The sequence below is a fragment of the Pocillopora damicornis genome, chromosome 1, assembly GCF_964200805.1.
Source record: "Pocillopora damicornis chromosome 1, jaPocDami1.2, whole genome shotgun sequence".
Classification (NCBI taxonomy): domain Eukaryota; kingdom Metazoa; phylum Cnidaria; class Anthozoa; order Scleractinia; family Pocilloporidae; genus Pocillopora; species Pocillopora damicornis.
The window spans coordinates 1,687,145-1,710,412 of record NC_142670.1 but is presented as its reverse complement, the minus strand read 5'-3'; the positions used below and the strand labels follow the sequence as shown (position 1 = coordinate 1,710,412).

The 23,268-nt window shown below is 37.7% G+C and overlaps 1 protein-coding gene and 1 long non-coding RNA gene across 2 annotated transcripts; both read left to right on the top strand.

Moving 5' to 3' along the window:
- The first annotated feature begins 82 nt into the window (after positions 1 to 82).
- Positions 83 to 15,742, top strand: LOC113672057 (dolichyl-diphosphooligosaccharide--protein glycosyltransferase subunit 2). The gene is made up of 23 exons (XM_089198024.1): positions 83 to 121; positions 1,611 to 1,804; positions 3,079 to 3,171; positions 3,978 to 4,089; positions 4,468 to 4,534; positions 4,961 to 5,036; positions 5,341 to 5,385; positions 5,613 to 5,702; positions 6,391 to 6,498; positions 7,324 to 7,392; positions 7,756 to 7,877; positions 9,043 to 9,102; positions 10,125 to 10,176; positions 11,053 to 11,144; positions 11,639 to 11,753; positions 12,047 to 12,193; positions 12,552 to 12,602; positions 13,075 to 13,161; positions 13,335 to 13,430; positions 14,042 to 14,117; positions 14,625 to 14,662; positions 15,321 to 15,412; positions 15,650 to 15,742. Exons 1-23 carry the CDS (start codon positions 109 to 111, stop codon positions 15,678 to 15,680), a joined length of 1,926 nt encoding a protein of 641 aa, XP_089054150.1. The 5' UTR covers positions 83 to 108; the 3' UTR covers positions 15,681 to 15,742.
- A 292-nt stretch (positions 15,743 to 16,034) lies between these two features.
- On the top strand, positions 16,035 to 16,684 carry LOC149051248 (uncharacterized). Its single transcript, XR_016184169.1, has 2 exons — positions 16,035 to 16,160; positions 16,329 to 16,684. It is a non-coding gene; the product is annotated as an uncharacterized LOC149051248 (long non-coding RNA).
- Positions 16,685 to 23,268: the final 6,584 nt, after the last annotated feature.

Sequence of the window (23,268 nt, the reverse complement as noted above, 5' to 3'; positions counted from 1 at the left end):
AAAGGTTAAGGAAAAAGGGAAGGCGTAAGGACCTGGTACAGAGTTCCTTTCTATCACGTGTTTCATTCACTCTATCTTCTTTCTCTCTTTGTACGACACGTCTCCAAGATGGCTGCACGAGGTTCGTGAAACACATTTTAATTGAAAAATGCTATAGAAGTGATCGTATATCATCGTTTTACCGTAGATCTATTGTTTTCGGAGCTGCATGATCAAGGAGGTAGCTGTATCTTGAATGTTTAGAAGATCATTCCTTCTATATGGTCGCGTGTTTGTACCTACTCTGGGAAATCGAATTGTGCTGATTAATTACTGTAGTCCAGTTCATTGACTTTTTTCAATATTCTTCGCCAAAGCAGCGAATTTTTTTCAAAGGATTTGATTAAATTACAAGCAGTGCCTGCTTCAATTGTCAGTTTTCTGGCAATTGGCTTAAAATATGGTGGAGATTTTCATTGTTGCTTTTGCAGTCTGTGAATGCGGTTGGCCTTTGTTTTGTCTACCCTCTCACTAGGATCTTGTTATAGGAAAAAAAGTCTGCCTGAAACGTTTAAAATTACTTCTTCCTTCGATTCCACATACTAGTGAATAACCGGACGAATTATGGTTTATTTCTGAGAGAGAATAACTTGACATGGCGTATCAATTTCCGTTATTGTACATACAGTAATATTTTTCTTTTATCTCGCCACAGTATTCGCAAGGGATTGATTTGTTTCATCTCCCTTGCCTAAATCAAATTTATGGAAGACCCATACTGATTTCCCTGTCACTGCTAAGTTTGATTCCCCTTGGTAGTTCACTAGAACCTTTCCTTTTAGACACAGGGTCACCTTTTTTTTAATGGGCAGAAACCTTTATTTCTATTAGAAATATGTGCAGGGAGGCTGTACGATAAGTCATGTGGGTGTTCTTTAATTGAGGTTCTACTGTGCTCAGAATTTCATTGTTGTTCTAGAATCTCAAGTTCTACTTTTAGGGACTGATAAGTCTTTTAAAAACACACTTTTTATTGAGAAACTTGCAGCAGGAGGATAATCCAAAGGAACTGGAGAAAATTCTTCAAATCTACATGAAAACCAGCTTAGCCTGCAAAAAATTTTCTAGTATCTTAAACCTTTTGACGACTTAAGAACACAATTGAAAATTCTTCTGAAATGGTGGCGCAAACTGCTAACAGGTTGAACTTTGCAAACAAGACTTTGAGCTTAATACTCAGCAAGTCAATTCAAAAGTTCTGAAAGATATATGTAGAGTCTAACAGCTGTCCAGCCACAAACTATTTTGTAATATTATAATATTTTAAAATTTAGATGGAAATTTAGTTGGAGAATTATGTAAAGTAGTGAAATACCTGTAATTTTTTTATCTCTGTCACTTGATGCTTTTTACCCTTACATCAGTAAGCTCATTCTCGATACTGTCCTCTATACATTTCCTATGGTATCGACAAGGAGATTTTGTTCAACAATCAGAAGGTCCTTTTAGCGAGATCATTTCCTGTCTTCGTTTGACCTAATGCTTGATTTAGCCAGGTTACTGTAAGGAGAAATTAGATGCTTGTCACCCAGTGAGATTTAATTGCCATTTTCTTATTTCATGATTTACAGGTGCCTGTCTTCTTGTGGTGTTGGCCTTTGTAGTCTGTACCAGTGCAATTTCTCTGTCCAGTGTTCTGAGCATTGAAGATCAAGTTAGATTCAAACAGACATTCTACAATGCTATACCTTTCAAAGATCTAAAGACAGCAACCTATTCCATCATAGGTTTAAAACTGATGAAGGCAGAGATTCCTCCAACACAGGTATCATCCAGTTTATGAACTGTTAAGATATTTTTTTAAAATTATTTTGATAGAAGGTGTTATCAGTGAAAAAGATAGTTTTTTGCCACTACAGTTGAACCCCACTAACTCAAAGCTAGATCCAATTACCTTTGGATTTGACCCCATTTTTCCAGCCAAGTTTACCTCTATAACTCAAACTTTTTGTAAGAATTTCACTCAATATACATAGTGTCAGAATGTAACTGATTGACACACTCCATTCATTACCCTTGATAGATATGAATGTGATAACATTTATGAAGTCGTAGTGCGTTTAGCTAAACTTCCCAAGCTAAAATACCATATTCCTTCTCCTATAAGCCGATCTCAGCTATAAGCTGAGACCCTAAAAGTTAGAGACCTTCCAACAGACTTGTGTTGTCCAAAAGAAAAAGCAAAACCATTGGCTATAAGCCGAGAGCAAAATTCTTGATTGTAACTGGCCATTTGAGGGAGCAAACCTCACAGAAAACATTGGAAAATGGCTCAATAAACACAAAAGCTGATGAATGAGAATAAACGCAAAAGAAAAAAAGGTGAATCAGTGAAAATGTTTGAGTCAGCAGGTTTCTGTTGTAGTTATGAAATTGAGTGATGATGGCCATAAGGAAGGAAAAGGCTTTTAACACTTTACACCCTTATATCAGTAATCATATTCTCCATACTGTTCTCTGTACATTTACTAGTGTGCGGACAAGGAGAATTTGTCTAACAATCAAGAGTTTCTTTAGTTGGTGATCATTTCTTTCATTCTCATGACAGTAATGTGTGATTCAGGGGTTATATTGTAAGGAGAAATTAGATGCTTGTCGTTCTTAGGAGTTGAAGTGTTAATGGAGTATTTAGAGTTGAGCAGTGGAGCCATAATGAAATTAAGTGAAGGATGAAAAAGAGAACAAAGCTGAAGGCTTATTTTAAATTACCTATGTGTACATTGGATTATTGGAATATTGAGAAATTAGAGCAAGGTGAAAAATAACAAACAGCTAGTTGCTAGTAGCAGAGCTCACAGAGACCCAGGTTTTAGTCCTGGCCGGGGCAAGGTGTTGTGCCCTTGAGACATGCGGGAAAAAAATGCTAGCTCCACTTTTTGGCTTGGCTAAATCTATATATTGCCACTGAAAATTGACTGTTGGCTACCAGATTTTAAATGCTGGTTGCCTACAGGTGACTTTGATTAAGTCTTGTCAGTGTTCTTGCAGGCTTAGTGGAGAACATCTACTAACTGTTTGTGTTATATTTCTTTTCAACAGGATGTTTGCAAATTTGCTAAGGATAACATTGACAGTAGCAGTGTAACCTCCATATTCTATGCAGCTACCATAAAGTTTTTGGCAAATTGCAAGGTATGTAAATCTCTCTCTTGTTTTCTGAAATTATTTTTTGGTGACATTGCACTGTGTTGTTTTGTGTGTTGTGATCATCATCAACATTATCATTGTTACCCCACACAGACCTGAATTTTTTCAGGCCCTATTTTCACTACCGCTTAAGTAGTGTTCATTACTGCCAAGATCGCTTTCATATTCACATCTTAATCCACAGTTCACATATATGATTTCTATATATTCACATTCATTATCATCATCATCATGGAAGATGCGATGGGGTTGTGGTGGGTATGCTGGACCCCTGGGTTGACAGGTCCAGGTTCAAGACCTGGCCATGTAATTGTGTTCTTGAGCAAAACACTTTCTTCTCACAGTACTTCTCTCCACCCAGGAGTATAACCTGGTGCCAGTAAATTGTCAGGGAAGCCTGATGAAATGCTGGGGGTTAACTTTGCAATGGACAGGGGACAGTGGTAATACTCCCACTCACTTCATGCTATGGAAACTGGAATAAGCCACTTGGCATGAGTAAATTTTTTAACCATTATTTCTGTCCCAAGTGGGGAATAAAAGCAGAGGATCAAGCTCTTCTGTTTCTTATCAACATACATGATAACACTTACCACAACTTTGGGAGTAAACTATTTTTTTTTAAGTTGTTGTGAGATTAAAAATGCTCCCAATTGCCTCATGTAGTATAAACTGGGATAAGCTTTTGACACTGTAGCTTGACATACAATATTACAACACCTGTAGCCTCAATGTTAAACTCAATGTCTTTGAAGTAAAATTACAGTTGTCTTTGTCTTTTCTGACTGCAGTTTCCAGCTGGTCAGGGAGTAGAAGCCACATTATCAACTGCTACTGTAGAAGGAACAGACATGAGAACACTTTATTATGCAGTAGCGGCACAAAGTTATTTTGGGCTGAAAGGTATAATGGCGTTGATGATATATTTGTTATACATTGGGCAGGAGGTCTGTATAGGAAAAACTGTGTCTGCAGTCTCAACTTTGGCCTTGTACTTCCCTCAAAAACTAGGGCACAGTTTCCCAATTGACCAGCCTAGACCAGTTAACCACTTTTTTATACCAAATTGCTATTTCCTAAATGTCACTGTGGCACTGGTAACAAGCATGGGATAAGCCAATCAGATTTAGGGATTTGAGATTCCAGCCTATTGAGATGCTTTACTTTACTGTTTGATCAAGGTTGAGTTCTTCAAAATGTGATCGAGCAGTGATCAGTTGCTTTCAATTTGGGGAAAAAAAAACTGATTTTTGTATGTTTTATTGACTTTTTGCATTTTAGTGGACACAGCTGAAGTGCTCAAGGCAGTGAAGGCAGCTATTAACTCTGATGAAGACAGCATCCTTGGGTAAGGAGAAGGCTAATTATAACTGTTTTTTCTTTTTGTCTGGAATTGTCTGGGATTTCACCATTTCCTGCCCATCCCAGAGTTTTCTGACCAACAAAAACTCCAGATTGTAGACATCCCTGATTGTCTAGGATTATTGGCTGCCAAGCAGGAAACCCACAAGCATTTCTTTTTTCCAACCTGTCCCACATTTCCACAGTTATAGTGATCATTGGTGAAATTGCCGATCATCTGGCATTTTCCTAGCATATGAAACCAGCCTTCAGTTGTTTTAAATTTGGCTTGAAACAGAGGTACAGCAGATATTAGTATTAAGTAGAATTTGAGAGGGGAAGAAAAGAAACTGAGTGCTCGTTTTCCACATACTGGTTTTTCATATTTCCAATATTGTGGTTGAAAGGTATGTTTCTCTATTCCTGTTTTCAGGGCAGCATATGCCTTGCTCACTGCCACTAATCTTCCTAAAGATGCTGATGTGTCATTCATCACTGACTTGATTGAGGTAATACACTTAAACCATTCACTCCCAAGATCTTATTAGTAATTCTCCCTACTGTATGCCATACAATGCTTATGATGTTAGTTCAGAGAATTTGTTTTTGAATCAACAAGGAATTTCCTTAATGATATTTTTCTTTATTCTCGTCTCTTGTCTGCTTGATATTGTATTAATGTATTAAGGAGAAATTCTGTCTTGGTCACTAATGGTAGTTTAAGGGTTAAAAGGTTTTTTCGCATTTTCCTTGGTATGTAATTTTCCTACAAGAACAACTCTTTTGACATGTCTTTAATTTGTGTTTCTTCAGGATACTGTAGCACAGGCTGATGAAGTTGACAACAGCTATTTGCAGGTAATCTTCATTTCTGCATTAGTGTGCAAGTAAATTTAACACAGATGAAATTTCCAAACAAAACTTTAGTTTTCAAGCATGAGGCCTAGTATCCACTCCATTCTGTGCTGTATATGGATTTTTTTGTAAACTGCCATAATGCTTTTAGAATGAAATAACATTTTCAAATTTTGTAAGGCCTCATGTTGATGGGATTCTAATGACACTTGTTTGTGTTTTGGTTTCAGTTTGAAGCTGGACTCTTGACAACCTCAAAAGTGGTTTATGCCATTTATTTATACTCAGAACACATCAACAAGGCTCCAGCTATCACAGAGGTAAAGGAAGATTTTATTATTATCGTTATCATTAACATATCATCATTACTGGTACACATGATTTTTTACAAGTCAAGCCTGATGCTTTGTAATAAAGATTTATATTAGTATGTGAGCTATGATTGGTCAATTTAGTGGGTGGAATTTCACTGAACGACCTGTTGAATTCAGAAGTTTGTTTGAATGGAAATCTTCTCCCTCTATTTGAACTCAGTGATGTAGTAAATATCTTACCTAACCCTTTATGCCCTGACATCATCATGCATATTCTCCATACTGTTCACTATACATGTCTTAAGCTGTTACCAAGGAGGATTTGTATAGTAATCAAGGGCTTCTTTAGTTGGTGATCATTTCTTTTACTCTCATGAGTGAAAATTAATGTTTGATTCAGGGCTGTCATTATAGGGAGAAATTAGATGCCAACCGCTCTTAGGGGTTAAAGGGTTGACCTTGTTGTGTTGGTTCCTACTGTAAGTTGTGGAAATTTTTCTGTTCACATTTATGGCCCATGTGCTTTGCACCTGGCCATAAATCCAAGGAGAAAAACTTGGTCATTACCTCACAATACAAACTTCAAACTCGTCAACAGTTGTGATAAGAAGTATGACTAACAGCAATATGTTACCTAACAGCAGTTTTCAGTGAAACACATGTACTGTGTTTGATTGCAATGCTCATCTTCTAGGAACAAGTCATCAAGTTTACCAACTATCTTCTTACAAGGAAGCATGTTCAATCTGTGGAGGACTCATGTGTTCTTTTCTCGGCCTTGGACAAGCTTGGCAACAATGCAGTGAGCACAGTTTGTTTTTTTGTAGTTTTTTTTTTTCAGTCAGATTTAAAGATTTTTGTCTCAGGTGGTTTGGAGAGGGTTTGTGGTGTGCTTTTAGTTCATGTATCAGGGCTGGGTTGTTTAAAGCTGGGTTGAGATAACCCAGGGCAAGTGTGAAATTTGATTTCAGATCTGAAAGCTTGAAAAGAAAATTGAGTTTAAATATTTTTTGCTTACAATGTGATGGTTGGCTGTTCTAAAAAGAGTTTGGAAAATTTCCCAAAAAGGCTTTTGAACAGAGAAGTAAAGAAACCTGAATTAAAATTTAACCCTGTGTTGGCACTAATTGGCCTTTGAACAACTGGGCCCAGCAGTTTCAATAATTTTTTCCATAAGTGGCCATCAATGGTGTAATTTGCAGCTGTGCTGTTAGGTGATACCCAAAAGATGAGAGTAAGCTGGTTTGAGGTTGTAGAGGGGGCTGTATTTATTGAAAAGCCTGAATTAGCCTGCTTTGATTTACACCAGTAGTATAACAACTCAACCCTTTTACTGTGTTTAACCCCTTAATTCCCAAGATCTCATTAGTAATTCTCCTTACTGTCTGCCACACAATTCTTGTGATGTTAGTTTGGAGAATTTGGTATTGGATCAACTTGTAATCCCCTGGTTGATATTTTTCTTTATTCCCATCGTATATCATCTATTAAGTTACCTTTGGCAGCTATTTTTGTTGTCAAACTTGTTAAATTATTTTCTAACTTTGAAAATGAACACAGTGGTATTATAGTGGTCAGATATGATGATCTGAAAATCTTGACTTTATTTACTTGCTCTTCTTTCCAGTTCCATGTGCCAGTTGTATTCCAGTTTTATGGCTCTCCGGTTGTTTCAGAGGACAACAAAATGGTCAAGGTATTCACACATTTGAGTGAAATAATTTTTCCAAACCTGTCTTATTAAACCTTAACTGGGAGATTTAGTGTTATCAACTGAGGTGATAACACATAAGTTGGCCACCATAAAGAGTTTAAAGGCTGAAGTTTTGAGCGTTAGCCCTGCGTCAGAGCAATCGATGTTATACTCTCCCACCGATGCAGCACCATAGTTTCTTTAGAAACTTACCCCCTTTATTAAACTTTATTCCTGCATGACCATTTACTGTGACTCATACCCAGGCTTTTTATCTTCTGTTTTTGGTCAGTTAGCATTTGGCATCCCATCCCTCCCCAATAATTCTTTTTATATTTAATATCATAAATATACTCTTTCCTTCAGGTTCGAGTAACTAATGTCATGGACAAGGCTTTTGGTAAAATGACAGTCACTGGTACATCTGCAGAAGATGCAGAGGGAACAACTGTCCTTAGCAACAAAGTGTTCACTGCTGGACCTGACAAGTGAGTAGTTAAACTTAATTGATCAAATTATCTTTTTTTTTTAGATCAGGGTTACATCCCGCCAACATGTTCACAGGCTCATTATTTGGAGAAGGGAGATTGTACTAAAATTTTTATTTCTTGTGATGAAGGCATGATTTTGTATGTAGAAAAGTTGAACTTGGAAATGAACCAGTTAAACCTTGATATAAAGTAATTAATCCTTAAACAATTTTTTTTTAATTAAAATAAAAATATCCCACCACAGTGACTTCATTGTTATCGAGACTGACCTTGGGCGTGGCATGTTTGCAGCACATAGGTAACAATGGTAACACTCCTTAACCCTTTAACTCCCAGAAGTGATTAACATCTAACTTCTCCTTATAATCTCCATACATTATCCAGCAAACAGGTAATGAGAATACTTAAACTTATCAGGCAGAAGTTGTTATTGTAATCTAACACTAAATTCTCCAAACTAAATTACAGGGTAATGTGTAGCAGCTAGAGGGGAGAATTAACAATCAGATCTTGGGAGTTAAAAGGTTAAGGGTGTTTAATAACTGAGATCCAAATCTTAAACCATAAATTGAAGAAGCATTTCGTTAAACCCTAAAACTTATTATAATTTTCTGAGACAACTCTCTAAATTAACAAGTATAATAGCACTTAGGTCTGATAATTTAAACAAATTAAGCAAAATCGTGTCCTAAAAAATCCTCAGTTTAGCTCAACCTTTTATCTAGTCAATTATTTTTATGAACAGCATTAAGGGGGCCAACTGCTAACAGTGAAAGGACATTTATTTAATAAAATCATTCCTCTTATGGAGAAAACCTGAGACCAACAATTGTGTAAAACCATAGTAAAGCTTAGACTTATTGTAAATAAAATCTAATAAAGGACCTAAACAAAGGCACCTAAAGCTATTTATCTTAAGGGAAAAATAAAAACTAAACTTGAATGTGCTTGTATAAAACATATCTTGAAAATTGTTCTCAAATATTTAATTTGATAAAATCTTATAATACCCAATTTTAACAATATCAGAACATTAACCATTTTAAAGATTTTAAACAGTTAACAAAAATCCAAGTAATTTGTGGAATATCTATGGTATTTCCGCTGTCGTTTGTTCATTAAGATACAGAGTTGATTATTTTTTTTTTCTGTTTTTACCCAGCTATGAATTAAACTTCATGACGTCACGGCCAGGACCAGGAGTGTACACAATCAGCATCAGGTTAGGTGATGTTTCACAACTAATCATAACCGTTGCAATTTCCTCAAATGTGATTGGTACATTAGCTGCTCTATTTTTCTCTAATCATTCTGTATAGTTGTAGTTTGACAGTGTAATTGGATGGTTGGCTGTAATTGGATACCTGTGATTAGACAGTTGAAGCAGCCAATCATAATAAGTCCACTCAGCTAAATCCACCAATCACAGCATTGATTACAATAACCATAGCAACAACCACTCATCCAGAAAAGAAAACTGGAAAATTTCCAAAATGGAGGAATTTTTTACTTAAGGCATAGTCTCTATCGGAGATGCTTGTCTTAAATGTTTTCGTTTTTATTCGGAAATTGCAACGGTTATGATTAGTTGGTAACAGGACTTCGTGTTGTCCAATTCTGTCTGTCGTCAACAAATCAGACTCCCGCGTTGCGGTCGCCCGATTTTGTTTATCCCACGTATGATTACGGACCAAATTGGACTCCACTCGCTCCTATTACCATTATTTATTGACTCTATCAAATTGATTTTATAAATGTATCGAATCGACTTAATTTTTTGTCGAATTGACTCGTATTGAAAGGACCGTTTCCTAAACAGATTCTTGAAATAAACCTCCCTACACGTAGCGAAAATTTGTTTTGCGTGCACATCTGTCGGCTGAATTTTTAGACAAAGCACCTTTTTTTTTTCGTTTTTGCATCGACCTGTTTACATTTGTCGTTAGTCTATGAGTGGAAACCTCAATTTAGTTAACGACGCTGGAGCGATGCGACATAAAACATCTTATCTCCACCGAGACTTCTCTGATACTGTGAGATTTCTTGACTAACCAGGAGATGACATTTAATCAGTGTAACATAAGGGGGAAGATTGCTCTTTGATGATCTTGAGACAGCTGGATGGAAAAGGATTTTCTTTGTTCTGTCCTATGATTCACTTTCGACATCTCAACTTGAATTGCTGTCGAGCCTCTGTGCAATGCACTTAATTTTCATTTACTCAGTGTCTGGTTTATTTATTAGTGCCAAACCACACAAAGAGGACAAGCGCCTTCTGGGAGCCACTAGTGGCCAGGTGAATCTCCTTTGTATTTTTTGTCCCAACTAGCTTTAATTATGTCAAAGTAATTTCATACCGGTTTCAGCTTTATCCGTAGCTGCCACGTACAGTGTTTTTGTTCATTTGCTTCAGAATTAAGCGTTGTACTTTCATATATCAAGAAAGACGAATTTTAAGCAATAAAGAACTTTTAGTATGGGCAAATAAGTCACCAAGTTCAAACCTCTTACACTAAAACCCCGCCCGATTAGCTTAAGTTGTAGAGCGCAGCGTGCCGTTCTGGAAGTCGAGGGAGTTCAAGACCCTAACCAGACCAGCACTCGGGGTCTTAAGAAATGTGATTCTTTGGCTGGGACATCTGCAAATGGTTAGACAATGTAGTCTTCTCGGATAAGGCCAATAAACCGTAAGCCCCATCTCATGCATCTTTTCTTGGCTGGTTAGCCGTGGAAGTTAAAGAAACCACGCATTACTCGCAAGAAGTAGTGAACGTACATTGTGTAGCTCTGATATTGTAGTCTAACCTAGTTTTTAAGGATGCGTAAATTGGGGCCAAATTTCCTTTCTGGTAAACTGCTGAATGCAGTATGGCCAAAGTCTCGCAAAGTACTGTAAAGCATGTTTGGGCATATTTATGGAAAGAATACGCTATGTAAATGCATCGTTATCATTTTCATTACTTTGGTCCATTCCCCCGCTGTAACTTGATTGCCGTAGTCCTAATGAAAACAAAGTATTCAAAATTTCTGGTAAAAATATCCTGGTTTGTTGGTGAGAGAGACTTTGTAGAGAGACAATCTATTTACATTGTTTTTACTCTACAAGGATTTCCTTGGTAAAACATTTTATTTTAGAATGATGGTGGAAAGTCTTGTTTTATTTTCGCTCCAGGTTAAAGTCAAAGTTGTTACTAAGGTGACTGTAGAAGACGTGGAGTTGTCAGTCGTCGACAAAGAGCAAAACATCAAGGCAAAGACTCTCAGGTAGTTTGTGTTTCACAATTAAAGTCTCATTACTGAATTTCGCGTACTGTGTAGAGCGCTTTTCAATGTAAAGTCATATAACTAAAGTTATCAAAACGGCCCATCTGAAGAAAGGAAAATACCCTGGAGAGCCAAAGAGTACTCAAAGGAAAAAAAAACCAAACAAACAAACAAGCAAACGGCGGGAAACGCGGGAAAACTAAAGCGCGGGACTGAAGCGCGGGCGACCAAGGCGCGATTGGTGTTGGTTTTGCATCTGATTGGTTGAGACAGTAACACGTGTTTTGTAGAACAATCACAAAACAAAGTTAAGCAAAAACAAAGCAATTCCGTTTTACTTTTGACAACCAAATAGAAATTTCTCAATTTTAAAAGATGGGAAAGAATTTCATTGATAAATAGGATGTAGAGTTGTGTCGGCAATGCCCCAAGCCACTGGGTCTGATTCTTTAAAACAGTTGTGAACTCATTTATTCATTTCTTTTCGTTTTCAGCGTCAAACATCCTGAAGCCATCAGTAGCGTGATCGAAGCTGATTATCATCAGAAGGTTGTGATGAAATTTTCACTAAAAAGCTCGTCATCTGGAGATCTGTTCACCCCACACCAGGTGAGTTGAATTGGAAACATAGAATCTATAGATTTCATATTCACAAGAGCTGAACCAAGAAAGTTAAAAGCTTTTGAAAAATCGTGACTTACTGGCTTGTGTGTTAATTTTTAACTCATGTAAGACAACTTGGTTCTGACAGCCTGAAAGCTTGCTACCTAGTAGTTACAACGTCCGCACATGCACATACGTGTGACCACTGTGTACTTATTCTCAGGGTGTTATAAATTTTCGTAATAAAGCTCTCTTTTTAAAGGTAAACGTTTTTTTATACTTGCTTTTGTCATCCATAGGCCTTTGTCAGACTCACCAATCAAAAAACGAACCAAGAAATATTCTTTGTCGCTGAACCAGAGCAGAGCAAAGTTTTCAAGTTTGATTTGGATGTGGGAGCTACTGCAAAAGACTCCTTCGGATCTCTGTCTGGAAAATATAAGATGGTGAGATTGGATAATTTTCCTTTTTGTTGTTATGCCTACGAGTTTGCTTTACCGAACACCTAGAAGCATTAACGGACACTGTAGGCTTCAATCATTACATCTTTGTAGCCCAGATTGTCGAAGAAACTGGAACAAAATAACCGGTAGAAATGGAAAGAGGTAAAAATTACGAATACTGTGCAACAGATGCGTCGGCCAACCGTTGGTCAGCTATCGACCAACAGTCGGCGAACTGTCGGCAATTGTCGGCAACTATCGACAAACACGGAGTGGCTTGACGCGTCAATAGGACTAGTTTCTCGTTCTCAGTTTTCAGAAGTTTGTTGACAGACATTTCCTTGATCATTCTATTTTTCAGGACCTCATTGTTGGAGACGCTGTCATTCAGAATCCTTTTGAGTGGAATGTTGTGAGTATTTAATCTAAACTCTGATCTGTTTTTGGGAGTCCAGCAAGTTGTTTCTTTCGCAGTGGTGCGGTATTTCATTGAAGTTATATGGGATTTATTTGGAAAACTCGCTTCACTCTCCCAACCCATAAGATTAACCATAGACCCTTGAGAGTGATTAGCATCTAATTTCTCCTTACAATATCACCCTTGAATCACACGTCAATGTCATGAGAATAAAGGAAATGATCACCAACATAAGAAGCTCTTGATTGTTTAACGAATTCTCCTTGTCAACACCTAAGGATAGGTATAAAGAATAGTATGGAGAATATGCATACTGATGTTAGGGTGTGAAAAGTTAAAGAATAAAATCAGTGGCTCTTCGGTCACTCGCTGTTTCCTGCTCTTCAATCATTTTTCTTGTTCTACTTTGATTTGTCATAAGCTCTGTGATGTTTTCTTTCACTAAAACCTTTTTTGTTTTCTTCAGGGAGTTCTTTCATTAACGTTCGGTGATGACCCAACCAAACCAGGCAAAGACAAAGAAAACATGTACCACGCCAAACCAGAAATTGAGGTAAAGCTAGTCTTGCATTTGTTCTTGGTCACAACTTTCTGTCAAAGGCAATGAGGCGAAGATAAACTGCATGGTGAACAGTTAGAAAGAAAAACCAGAGAGAAATTCATCATATGTGCTAACCAATCAAGTTGCGCGTATTATTCAGCTAATCATATAATTCCCTTTTTCAGCACATGTTCCGTATTCCAGAGAAGCGTCCTCCCAAAGCCGTTTCCACAGCTTTCACTGCCCTGGTGTTCCTTCCTCTAGCTATTATGCTGATTGTTGTGAGTATTGCATAGAGATATGTGTGAGCCAAATTCGTGAGAGCATTTCCAATGTCAACAAACTATGAAAAATAAAGTCAGCGGTATGGGTATGGCAGTGGCCTTGTGGATTAGGCGCTGGACCCCCGTGAGAGATAGAGAGAGTTCTGGGTTCAAGACCCCGTTGATTCACTGTGTTGTCTTGTTTCACGATTTTTTCATACAAGCTTGTTTGAAAAGCCGTGTTTGTTTTTTGCATCAACCTGGTCACATTTGTTGTTAGTCTATGAGTGTTAATCTCAGTTTAGCTAACGACTCTGGAGCGATGCGACATAAAAACATCTTATCTCCACCGAGGCTTCTCTGATACTGTGAGATTTCTTGACTAACCAGGAGATGATATTTACACAATATTTACTGACCTTGAGGTAGTAACATCTTTTGTGCTCTGTTGAATTGAAATGTCTTCTATTGCTTTTATCACTCTCTCGGTAACATTGACAAAACGCGAGGCAGACATTTTTAAGGTGATTATGGCGAGATACGACACAATCCTCGACCAATCAGAGCGCGAGAATCTCCATCATCGCCTTAGCAACTCTACTAAGGCATTTACTCTGTTTTATTTGCAGTGGATAAAGCTCGGAGCAAACATCTCCAATTTTCCATTTTCTCTCGGGGCAATAGTCTTCCATTTGGGTTTGGGAGGTAAGTTTAAACTTTCAACAGCTATGTAAAATCCGAAGTTCTGTTTGGTTTATCCAAGTAGAAAGGGAAACACTGGGAGCCGAGATACATATCTCCAGAAATGTTCAGAAAGAAACATTCCTTCATTGTCGCAGTTGTTACAGTTGTTAGCTTTAAAGTTCTGACATTTTTGTATGGTATTGAACAAGTCTCAATTGAATGCTTTACTTCGCTCTGTGATTGGTTCAGAAAACTCGCGCCACTCTCTCAACCAATCAGATGCAAAAATGAAACCAATCTCGACTTGGTCGCCCGCGTTTTCCCGCGCTTTAGGCAGTTTGGTTTTTGCTTTGAGTTCTCATTGGCTCTTAAAGGTATTTTCCTGTCTTCCTATTGGCTGTTGTGACTATTTAGGTTTGGTTTTACGACACTCAATCGAAAAGCGCTTTGTTTTCAATTTTCTGAAATTGTCGTTAATTTTTCATGGATTTGAGTAACTGTTTTTTCACTTTGAATTTTTTTTTTCAGCCATATTTGTCCTTTATTACCTTTTCTTCGTCAGCCTGGTAAGTGTTTTGCTGCTTCTTCAGCTAAACTTGACGAACTTGCATCATTCTTTTCAATTTGTCGTCAGTTTGAAACCATTTTTTCAATGAGACAGGCGATTTTAGAATGCTACTGAAGAGAAAATTTCCTCTCCACCGAGACTTCTCTTTGTAAATAAGATTTCTTGACTTAATCAGAGATGACTTAGACTTGTTTCGAGTAGTTTTGCAAGTTATGTTAATTGCCGTAAAAAATGACGAGATTCTTGGAAAAACGCAAATGTTCGTGTATGAGTGTTTCACAGACAATGTCGTCCAAGTTGATTACTTTTTTGGCTTTCCTAAAACGTAGAGGCAATTTTTTAACTATAAAACACGTTTATTTAGGGCTGTTTAAATGTTTTGAACTGTTTCCCCGCGCAACAAATCTCCCAGTTCGCGCCTTTTTCAATCGTAGTAACCATTCTGGTACTTTGCGTCATTTTCTGTTACTTCGCGCCTTTTTCACGTGTAACCGTTCTGCTACTTCGCGCCATTTCCACACAGCAATTATTTTATTTTTGGCGCCCTTTTTCCGCGCGTGGTATCTGTGTCCCTTCTGATTGGCCCTTTGCTTTCTTTGCGTTTTTGTGATTGGTCAGTTGTGATAAAAGTTCTTGTTCTTTATCTCTACGTGTAGAACATGTTCACCACTCTTAAACTCTTGGCTCTCATTGGTGGTCTCACATTCCTGGGCGGCAACAGTCTCCTGAGCAACATTGCGGCCCGCCGGTGAGTTGGTAATGAATGCTAGTTTCCCAACGCTCCCTTCCTTCTTTAACAATAAACCACATGATCGAGGAAGAAAGAAACATGATTCTGACTTTCTGTGAAAAAGTATATTTTAGGATCTTTAAGTTGTCTTTTATGTTCCGCTTGACGGACGTTTTGGCCCTATGAAGATGCTCTTTCCCCATTCAGTAGTGCTGTTATTAATTAACTTTTTATTCATCTTTTTTTTTTTTTCAGAGGAAAACGTTCAGCTACGGAAAAGAATTAGGCTCGCTTTATATTGTTCATTTTTACGAAGTGTTCATTGTGCAATAAAGTAATTCTATAAAATAATTGTGTTATTTTGATGTAAGAGTTTGTGAAGTAGTGAAAATTGACCAATTTTCAATTGGTATTGCTTTGGTTTCGCTTTACTTTGGTCTGTGATTGGTCCAGAAAACTTGCGTCATCCTCTAAACCAATCAGACGCCAAACGAAAATCCAACCGTGTCACGGTTTGCCTGTTTTTGTGTGGGATTTCCCACACTTAGTTAACGACCGCGAAATTTATTTCTTTATTTATTTGTCCACGAGAGAGAAGTGCTTGTCACGTGGTTTCTATTTGCGTTCAGTGAGCCGTGAAGACTGGATTCCAGTCGGCGTTTTTTCATAGTGTATTGTACGGCGGCCATTTCTCTTCTCAGTCGTTGGGTTTTGGAGAACTTTTTCGGAATTTCATGTTTGTTTCTTGGGGATTTTTGTTTCCAAGGTAAGGATAAGTCATTTCATATTTTCACGGGTTCTTTGCGTGCTTTAACTTTTCAATTTTGTTGTGGGAGCTTCACGATTAAGCTCTCACGAAAGGCGATTACGTTTGTACACCTGGTTTGTGTTCTTTCTTTCATAATCTGAGGCGTTTGTTTCGTTATTTCTTCAGGTGTCTATAACAAAAGATTTTTTCACGTAAGTCAACACGCTGAAACGCGGCTTGTGTTCAGTGCAGGTTGCACAGGAGCTTTTACGCTTTCACAAGCCAACATTTATCGGCTTGGACCTTCGGTGCGGGTTGTGTCAGATTGAAAGGAGTCATTGTACTCTCGCAAGCCAACATTTGTCGGCTTGAATGTATTTGTGCGGGTTGCGCTTCAAAGAGTCTCAGGGTGTCTCAAAGTGTCTCACTAGTGTCTCAAAATGTCTCACGAGTGTCTCAAAGTGTCACAAACTGAAAGAAACTATTGTTTGCCTTGAACTGTCAAGAGTGTTATCTATTTTAATAAACTGAGTTTCTAGTTAGTTGGATTTTTGTTGTTGCTCGCTCAAGCACACAAGTAAATATGGGGATCTCCATTGACCAATTCCGTTCAAGGATTGGATCTCATGAAGATTTACTTCCTGATTTTAGTGAAAACTATGACCTCTTTGATGATCTCAACATTTCATCAACATCGCTGAATAATGAACCACTGATATTGTATGAATTACCTGATTTTGATTTTCATCAAATGGTCCAGACACCAAATAAAGAGCAAAAAGAATTTTTTAAACACATTTTACATCAGATTAAAACCTCAGAAACCCCTTTCTACTGCTTCCTCAGTGGAGGGGCTGGTGTTGGCAAATCGCATTTAACAAAAGCTTTGTATCAGGCGGTGCTTAAGTATTATAACACTAGAGCTGGTGATGATTTTCATCAGATCATAGTTATACTATTAGCTCTAACTGGTAAAGCTTAAGGGTGACACTCTTCATAGCACTCTGGCCATTCCTGCTAATCAATCACTTAGAAATTACAAACAGCTTGATTCAAGTAGACTAAACACTTTGAGAAGTCAATTGATTTTTGTTGATGAAATCTCAATGGTAGGAAATGATATGTTTGCAATACAGCTAAACAATAGGCTTAAAGATATAAAAGGCTGTAGAGAGGATTTTGGAGATGTGAGCATAATTGCTATTGGTGACTTATTCCAATTAGAATCTGTTATGGATGCTTATATTTTCAAAGACCTCAAAAATGTAGATTTATGCTGTTCTTTCTCCCAGTTTATGGCATAAACACTTTAAAATGTTTGAACTTAATGAAATCATGGGTCAAAGAGACAGCAAATTGTTTGTAGAATTACTTAATAGGTTGCGTAAAGGTAAACACAGTAGCTGACATTGCAAAACTTAAAGAGAGCTATACAAGAAGACATCAACAACCCAATAGATGCAGCTCACCTATTTATACAGAATGCTAAAGTAGATGAATTTAAACAAAGGGCCCATAATGCAGCCACAGGAAACAAATTCACAATAAATGCTCAAGATAGTGTTATTGGAGCTATCTCTCCAGAGCTAAGAAACAAAATACTAAGACAGATACCCAATGATCCAAGAAAAACAAAACAGTTAGCCTCAACCCTTTTTCTGGCTGAGGGTGAAAGAACACACCTTGTCATGAATGTACGAACAGAAGATGGCATGACAAATGGTGCTGGAAATGTTGTTAAACTAGTTCAGTTACATCAACAAACCAAACCATCTGGTATTGTATGGGAACAATTTGACCACTCAGATGTAGGTCAGAAAACAAGGAATGAAAAAAGACATTTGTATGTACATTGAATTAAACACATGGACCCCAGTAAACCCTGTGACTACACAGTTTGCGGTAGGTGGAAACAGAACAGCACAAGTTGTTAGAAAACAATTTCCACTGCGTCCTGCAGCAGCAAAAACAATTCACAGGTCACAAGGTGATACTGACAGTAGAATTGTTGTGGATTTTAGTACCAGAAATACTATTCCACACATACATTATATGGGACTCGGTAGAGTGACTGCTATAGAAGGCCTATATATTTCTGATTTGTGTGAAAGCAAGATTGCTGTTAATCCAGATGGAGAGATTAAGAACAACTGCAAAACTTAAGCTTTGCACCTCCCTCTCCATGACATAACATTTTCCCTTCTTAAACTGTGTTATCTTAATGTAAGGTCTCTTCACAAACACATAGAAGATATACGTAAAGACTTAATTTATCTAAGTGCTGATATCAATATTTTCAAAGAAAGAAGATTTAATTCTCAAGATAATAAAGACATGTATGACATTGCTGGTTATGTTCTCTTCCGTAATGATAACCTTAATTCCAGCAATGGATCAAGGTCTTATGGTGGTACAGCTGTGTACAGTAAAATCCCATACTTACCTGGATACCCCTATTGTCACAATATACATGGTGTTGAAATAACAGTAATTAAGTCAGCAAGGTTTGAGGATTGGACAATCATAGGGATATATCACTCCCCAAACGTGCCTGTAAGACAACTTTATGAAGCAATAACTGAGGTATTAAATAACATTTCACCAGACAACAATATCATTACTAGAGACTTTGATATAAATTGGCTTGTTGAAACAGACAGAAGACCTTTGTATAATTTACTAGTGAGGGATAACCACTACAAACAGTTCATATCAACTTATACAACTGACAACAACACAGTAATTGATCATATATATACAAATATATCTAACATTGATATACAAGCAGGTGTTTTAGAAACACATTTCACAGATCATAAAGCTGTTTGGGCCTCATTTCACGGTGTCCTATAACAAATTACTTTATCATGATGTACATTGTTTTTAAGTTAAGAGAGCAACAAAAGAAAGCAGTAAATAGTTATGAAAAGAGTTGTTTCTCTTTTTTCAGAGGAATTTGTAATGAGAAACTTGCAAAACTATTAATAAGGAAATGCTGCTTATTCATTTGGTACCAGAACAGGCCTTTTAAAATTAAGTTTGAAGTCATCTTTCTAAGAGTTGTCCAGCAACAACCATTTACAAAAGACAAAAATAAACTACATAACACACAGTCCTGAAATTTCAAGGCAGCTCCTTTAGCATCTTGGCTAATTTCTAACTGCAACCTTTATTGACAACCCTGCATTAAACAATTATTCCACAGTTAAGTCTGCAACCCCTCCTGAAATACTCCAGGATACCAAAAAAACAACAACAAGCAAACAAACATATTAGTGAAGTGAGCAAACAACCACATGCGTGACTTTCACGTAATATAAAATTCGTGATTGCAGCATTCCCACGTGCGTAAAGTGCTTGTAACTTACGGGAAACACACGCATGTTACACCAAAAAAACCCGCGTGTAGTACAAGAGGCCGATTACTCGCAATTTCTCGTAGTTTTGAATTTCCCTTTTGTTTTTCAGAACACCGATATACCTGTACTTTTTTACACCGATGCGATAGAAATTAATTGGAAAAACATTCCTTGAAATAGGAAGTCGTCCTGTATTTTCAGCGAAAAAGATTGTCAAGTGATCAAAACAACACCGGCCAGATTATAGTCACGTGCTCGGCAACGACTTGTGGAAAGCGATCATCTTTCATTCTTACCATCAAAACAGTCACGCTTGCATAGAAGAATAACAAAACGAAACGATTACAACGGAAAGACCCAAATTGGCGTAGAAAGAAATAATGCTGCAAATTACCATTTTTTTTATGTCATGTGTACATGTTTCCGTGGGAATTTCTGTGTCAACAGCTTGCTGTCACTCACAAACTCTTCGTGATTCTCGCTGGTCCTCGTTATGTTCAGCGCATGGACGATTCGAAGACGCTTCAAATTTGGTTTTTAAGTTGATCATAGCACTAATCTGAAACATTTGAAGTCCATTTCAATATAGTAAATGTCGAAACAGGCGTGTAAAGACAATAAATATCGCAACGATCAGTGCAATCATAATAGCGCCACGACTTTGGACTTACTTCTTCGGAACGATAGATGTCGAGTTCGAAGCCGACTAATTACGACTAATTACGAAGAGTCCACGCTAATTTGCATATCGCAGAGCGCCCACAAGAACTCGTTTCTACGCTATCGTGTATCCACGAGTTAAAAAGTAGTAGCAGAAATTTTTTCAATTTTTTTTCAATGACTGTTACGAAAATATTTACTGCTCCAAGTATTTAAGTATATAAACAAATAAATAGCCTAAGCCACCAAGAGGTAATTTATTTGTTGAAGACGATTACCAAACGTTCAAAAACACGCCAAAAAGCTTCCAGGGAGGGAAGGAAAGGCATATTGCTTGATAAAAGGAAAAGTTAATACCCCAGATCCCTCCTGTGAATCTGTGTTTGTTCAAATAATTCCCACACAAAAATTACTATTCAGACTGTTGATTCCAGGCCTAATATCACCCCTGTAGTACAGTTGACTCACAGTGAGCGACAGGTTTGCTTCCGCTCAAAAACCCCTTTCAAACACTTTGTCAATAAAATCCCACACAAGTACGCATTGCGGACCTATTTTTACTTTGAGTCCTCATTGGCTGATGACGACGAAAACCTTTGTTTCCAGTTCTCTTTTATTCTTGCCCCTCTTCCCCTCTTGAGTGGGAAAGGAGATGGAATCTGGAAACGAGGTTGGCGGTAACATCAGTTAAAAACACCTGCGCATTTTTAATACTGATTTGTGATATGCTTTTCAAGAAAAGCATTATGTAAGTGAAAAATGAAACGGTTCCGAACGACCGATTAAATTCACCAATACAGGGGTTTTCGTTTTAAAATGGAACCCCTGTATTGGTGAAGCCGGTTATCGCCTACTCTCCGCTGTCTCTTAAACCGTCGAGCAGGCTCCCGTGTTTGACAGAGTTTGGCCCCACGGCACAGCAGCCTACTGCACGATCAGCAGCTGCGTGTGGAAAAAGTTATCGAAACCCCTGTATTAGAAACGTTAATAAACAGGATCTTAGTATTAGGAATAGTACTGTTCGACAGAAGCGGCGCATCGTGTGAGACTCAGAGAAATCAAACCGAAAAAACCCATTTCAAAACATTCCAGTTGTGTGCACGGACCTTTCTAATTTTCCCAGTCAGGCCGGTCGCAATCCCTCCAATGTTCAAAGATTTGAAATATTACCGTACCATCTGACACTTTCATAACTCGGTGGCCTTATAAAACTTGGGTTTCCTTCAGTGTAGCGACAGTCAAATTATCTATTTTAAAGAATATTTATTGTTAAATTGCATGATGATTTTTTTTCAGGAACAAATTTAAACGTACCGACTGCATTTTGATCTGAAGCGCATTTATCACATTGTTGATGTTTTTTTTGTTGTACTGCGCAATGCAAAGCTCTGATTAATCTGGGATTTATCAATGTAATGAAATCAGTTTTTTTAATTACTTTGCTAATTCAAATACGAAAAAGGATTTCAGATGCCGCGCGTACTCGCACCGAAAATTGTTAATTTTCATCGAGAATTTTTGAGTTGAACATGGTATTAAATGATATTTTTAGCCAACAGCATCAAATAAATGATAGGAAAAGGAGTCGCATTCAGTAACTCATGGTTTGAGTTTATTTACGGTGCAAAATCTTTTATTGAATTGCCTCAAATATGAGTTAACATCTCAAAATGTTTTTCCATTTATTTTTAAAACGATTCTAACATAAAGATTCAGCTAATTTGTGGCACCTTGAAGTGCGATAACGAATCGGTTTCTCCTAAAATTTCAACACTTTTAGCTGTGTTTGCCTGCAGAAAAAAGTTTCAGTAACCAGTACCAGAAGTGTTTGAATATAACACTTTTACTTGCCACTTCTCTCCCGAATTACATGCGATTTTATCCATGAGATACAATACTGTGTGAATTTACAAAATCATGATAGTTTGTTCTTAGCGATGTTGCAAGGTATGCACAATTATTATGTGTTAAAAATCACTATTCCTGTTTCATTTGACGTAAATCGTAAACTGAAGAGTGACGGGTGGGAAGGCGCCGTGGAGGTCCTGCATCAGTGAAGTATTTCATTTGGCAAGGTGTCACTTTGCTCTTCGGAAGAAATGCTTGGCGATGAATTGGATTGATTTTCACGACTGACAGTAAAGGCAGTGGATAAAATGTGCCCTCTTTTGCCGCTGGGAATGTTGGATGAGGCTTTTTTCTCGAATTTTTCGAGGCGGAGGAAAATTTCTCCGGGACAGTGTCGGCTGATTTGTATGTGGCATCACCTTCTTTGGAAAGAATTGATTTCAAGACTGCCAACCGCGCGTTGTCCCTTTGAGGTAAATCTGTACTTCGTGGAATGATGCGTGTATTGGAGTCATCAACGATCATTTCACTCTTACTTTGCCTTACTTTTTTGCGCTCAAGTCCTCTTTTGAACTCTTTGCTTGCCAAAGTTACCCCAATGCTTTGCCAGGAGGGATTGGAGACCTTTGTTGGCTTAACACAAAACTTCTCGTGGTTACTCAGGGGCCTTGGGCTTCCTCGCCTGGCGTCAAATCTGTTAGGTGAACTTCGCAGAGGTAGTACTGAGGATGGCTTCAAACCAGACAGCCTTCTTTGGGTGGAAGTCATGTTTTTTATCATAGAAATCGTTGTGACAGCTTCTTCTGATGTTTCGTCAAAATCCATGATATTATCGCTCAGCTTTTTTGCGTATCAGATAACCCTTTCTTGCTGATGTTGAACGAGCGCCAAATTCACCCACAAGTGATTGATGTATGGTTAAATTTTGAGTTTTCGTGTCAAAGTGAAATCATCAAATTTAACCCAACTAACAATGAGTTTAATTTGCTCTTTGATCATAGAGTTTCCTCCACCAACTGGTGGAGATTTGCAAGACTGAAGAGTTTTAAAAGGTTCTGAGTGACAACATCCTTATTCAAATCACTGTATTCATGTTGAAGACTAATTTTCAGAACAACGTCGACTCCGCTTTTGTTCCTTTCTGGCGGCATCTCGCCCGAAAATGATTTTTTCCGGCATCCTTAAAGAGGATATTGATTTTTTTTTGGTGCATACTAATTAGGAGAAACACGTTTTGGTGCAATTCTCGAATTTTCTGC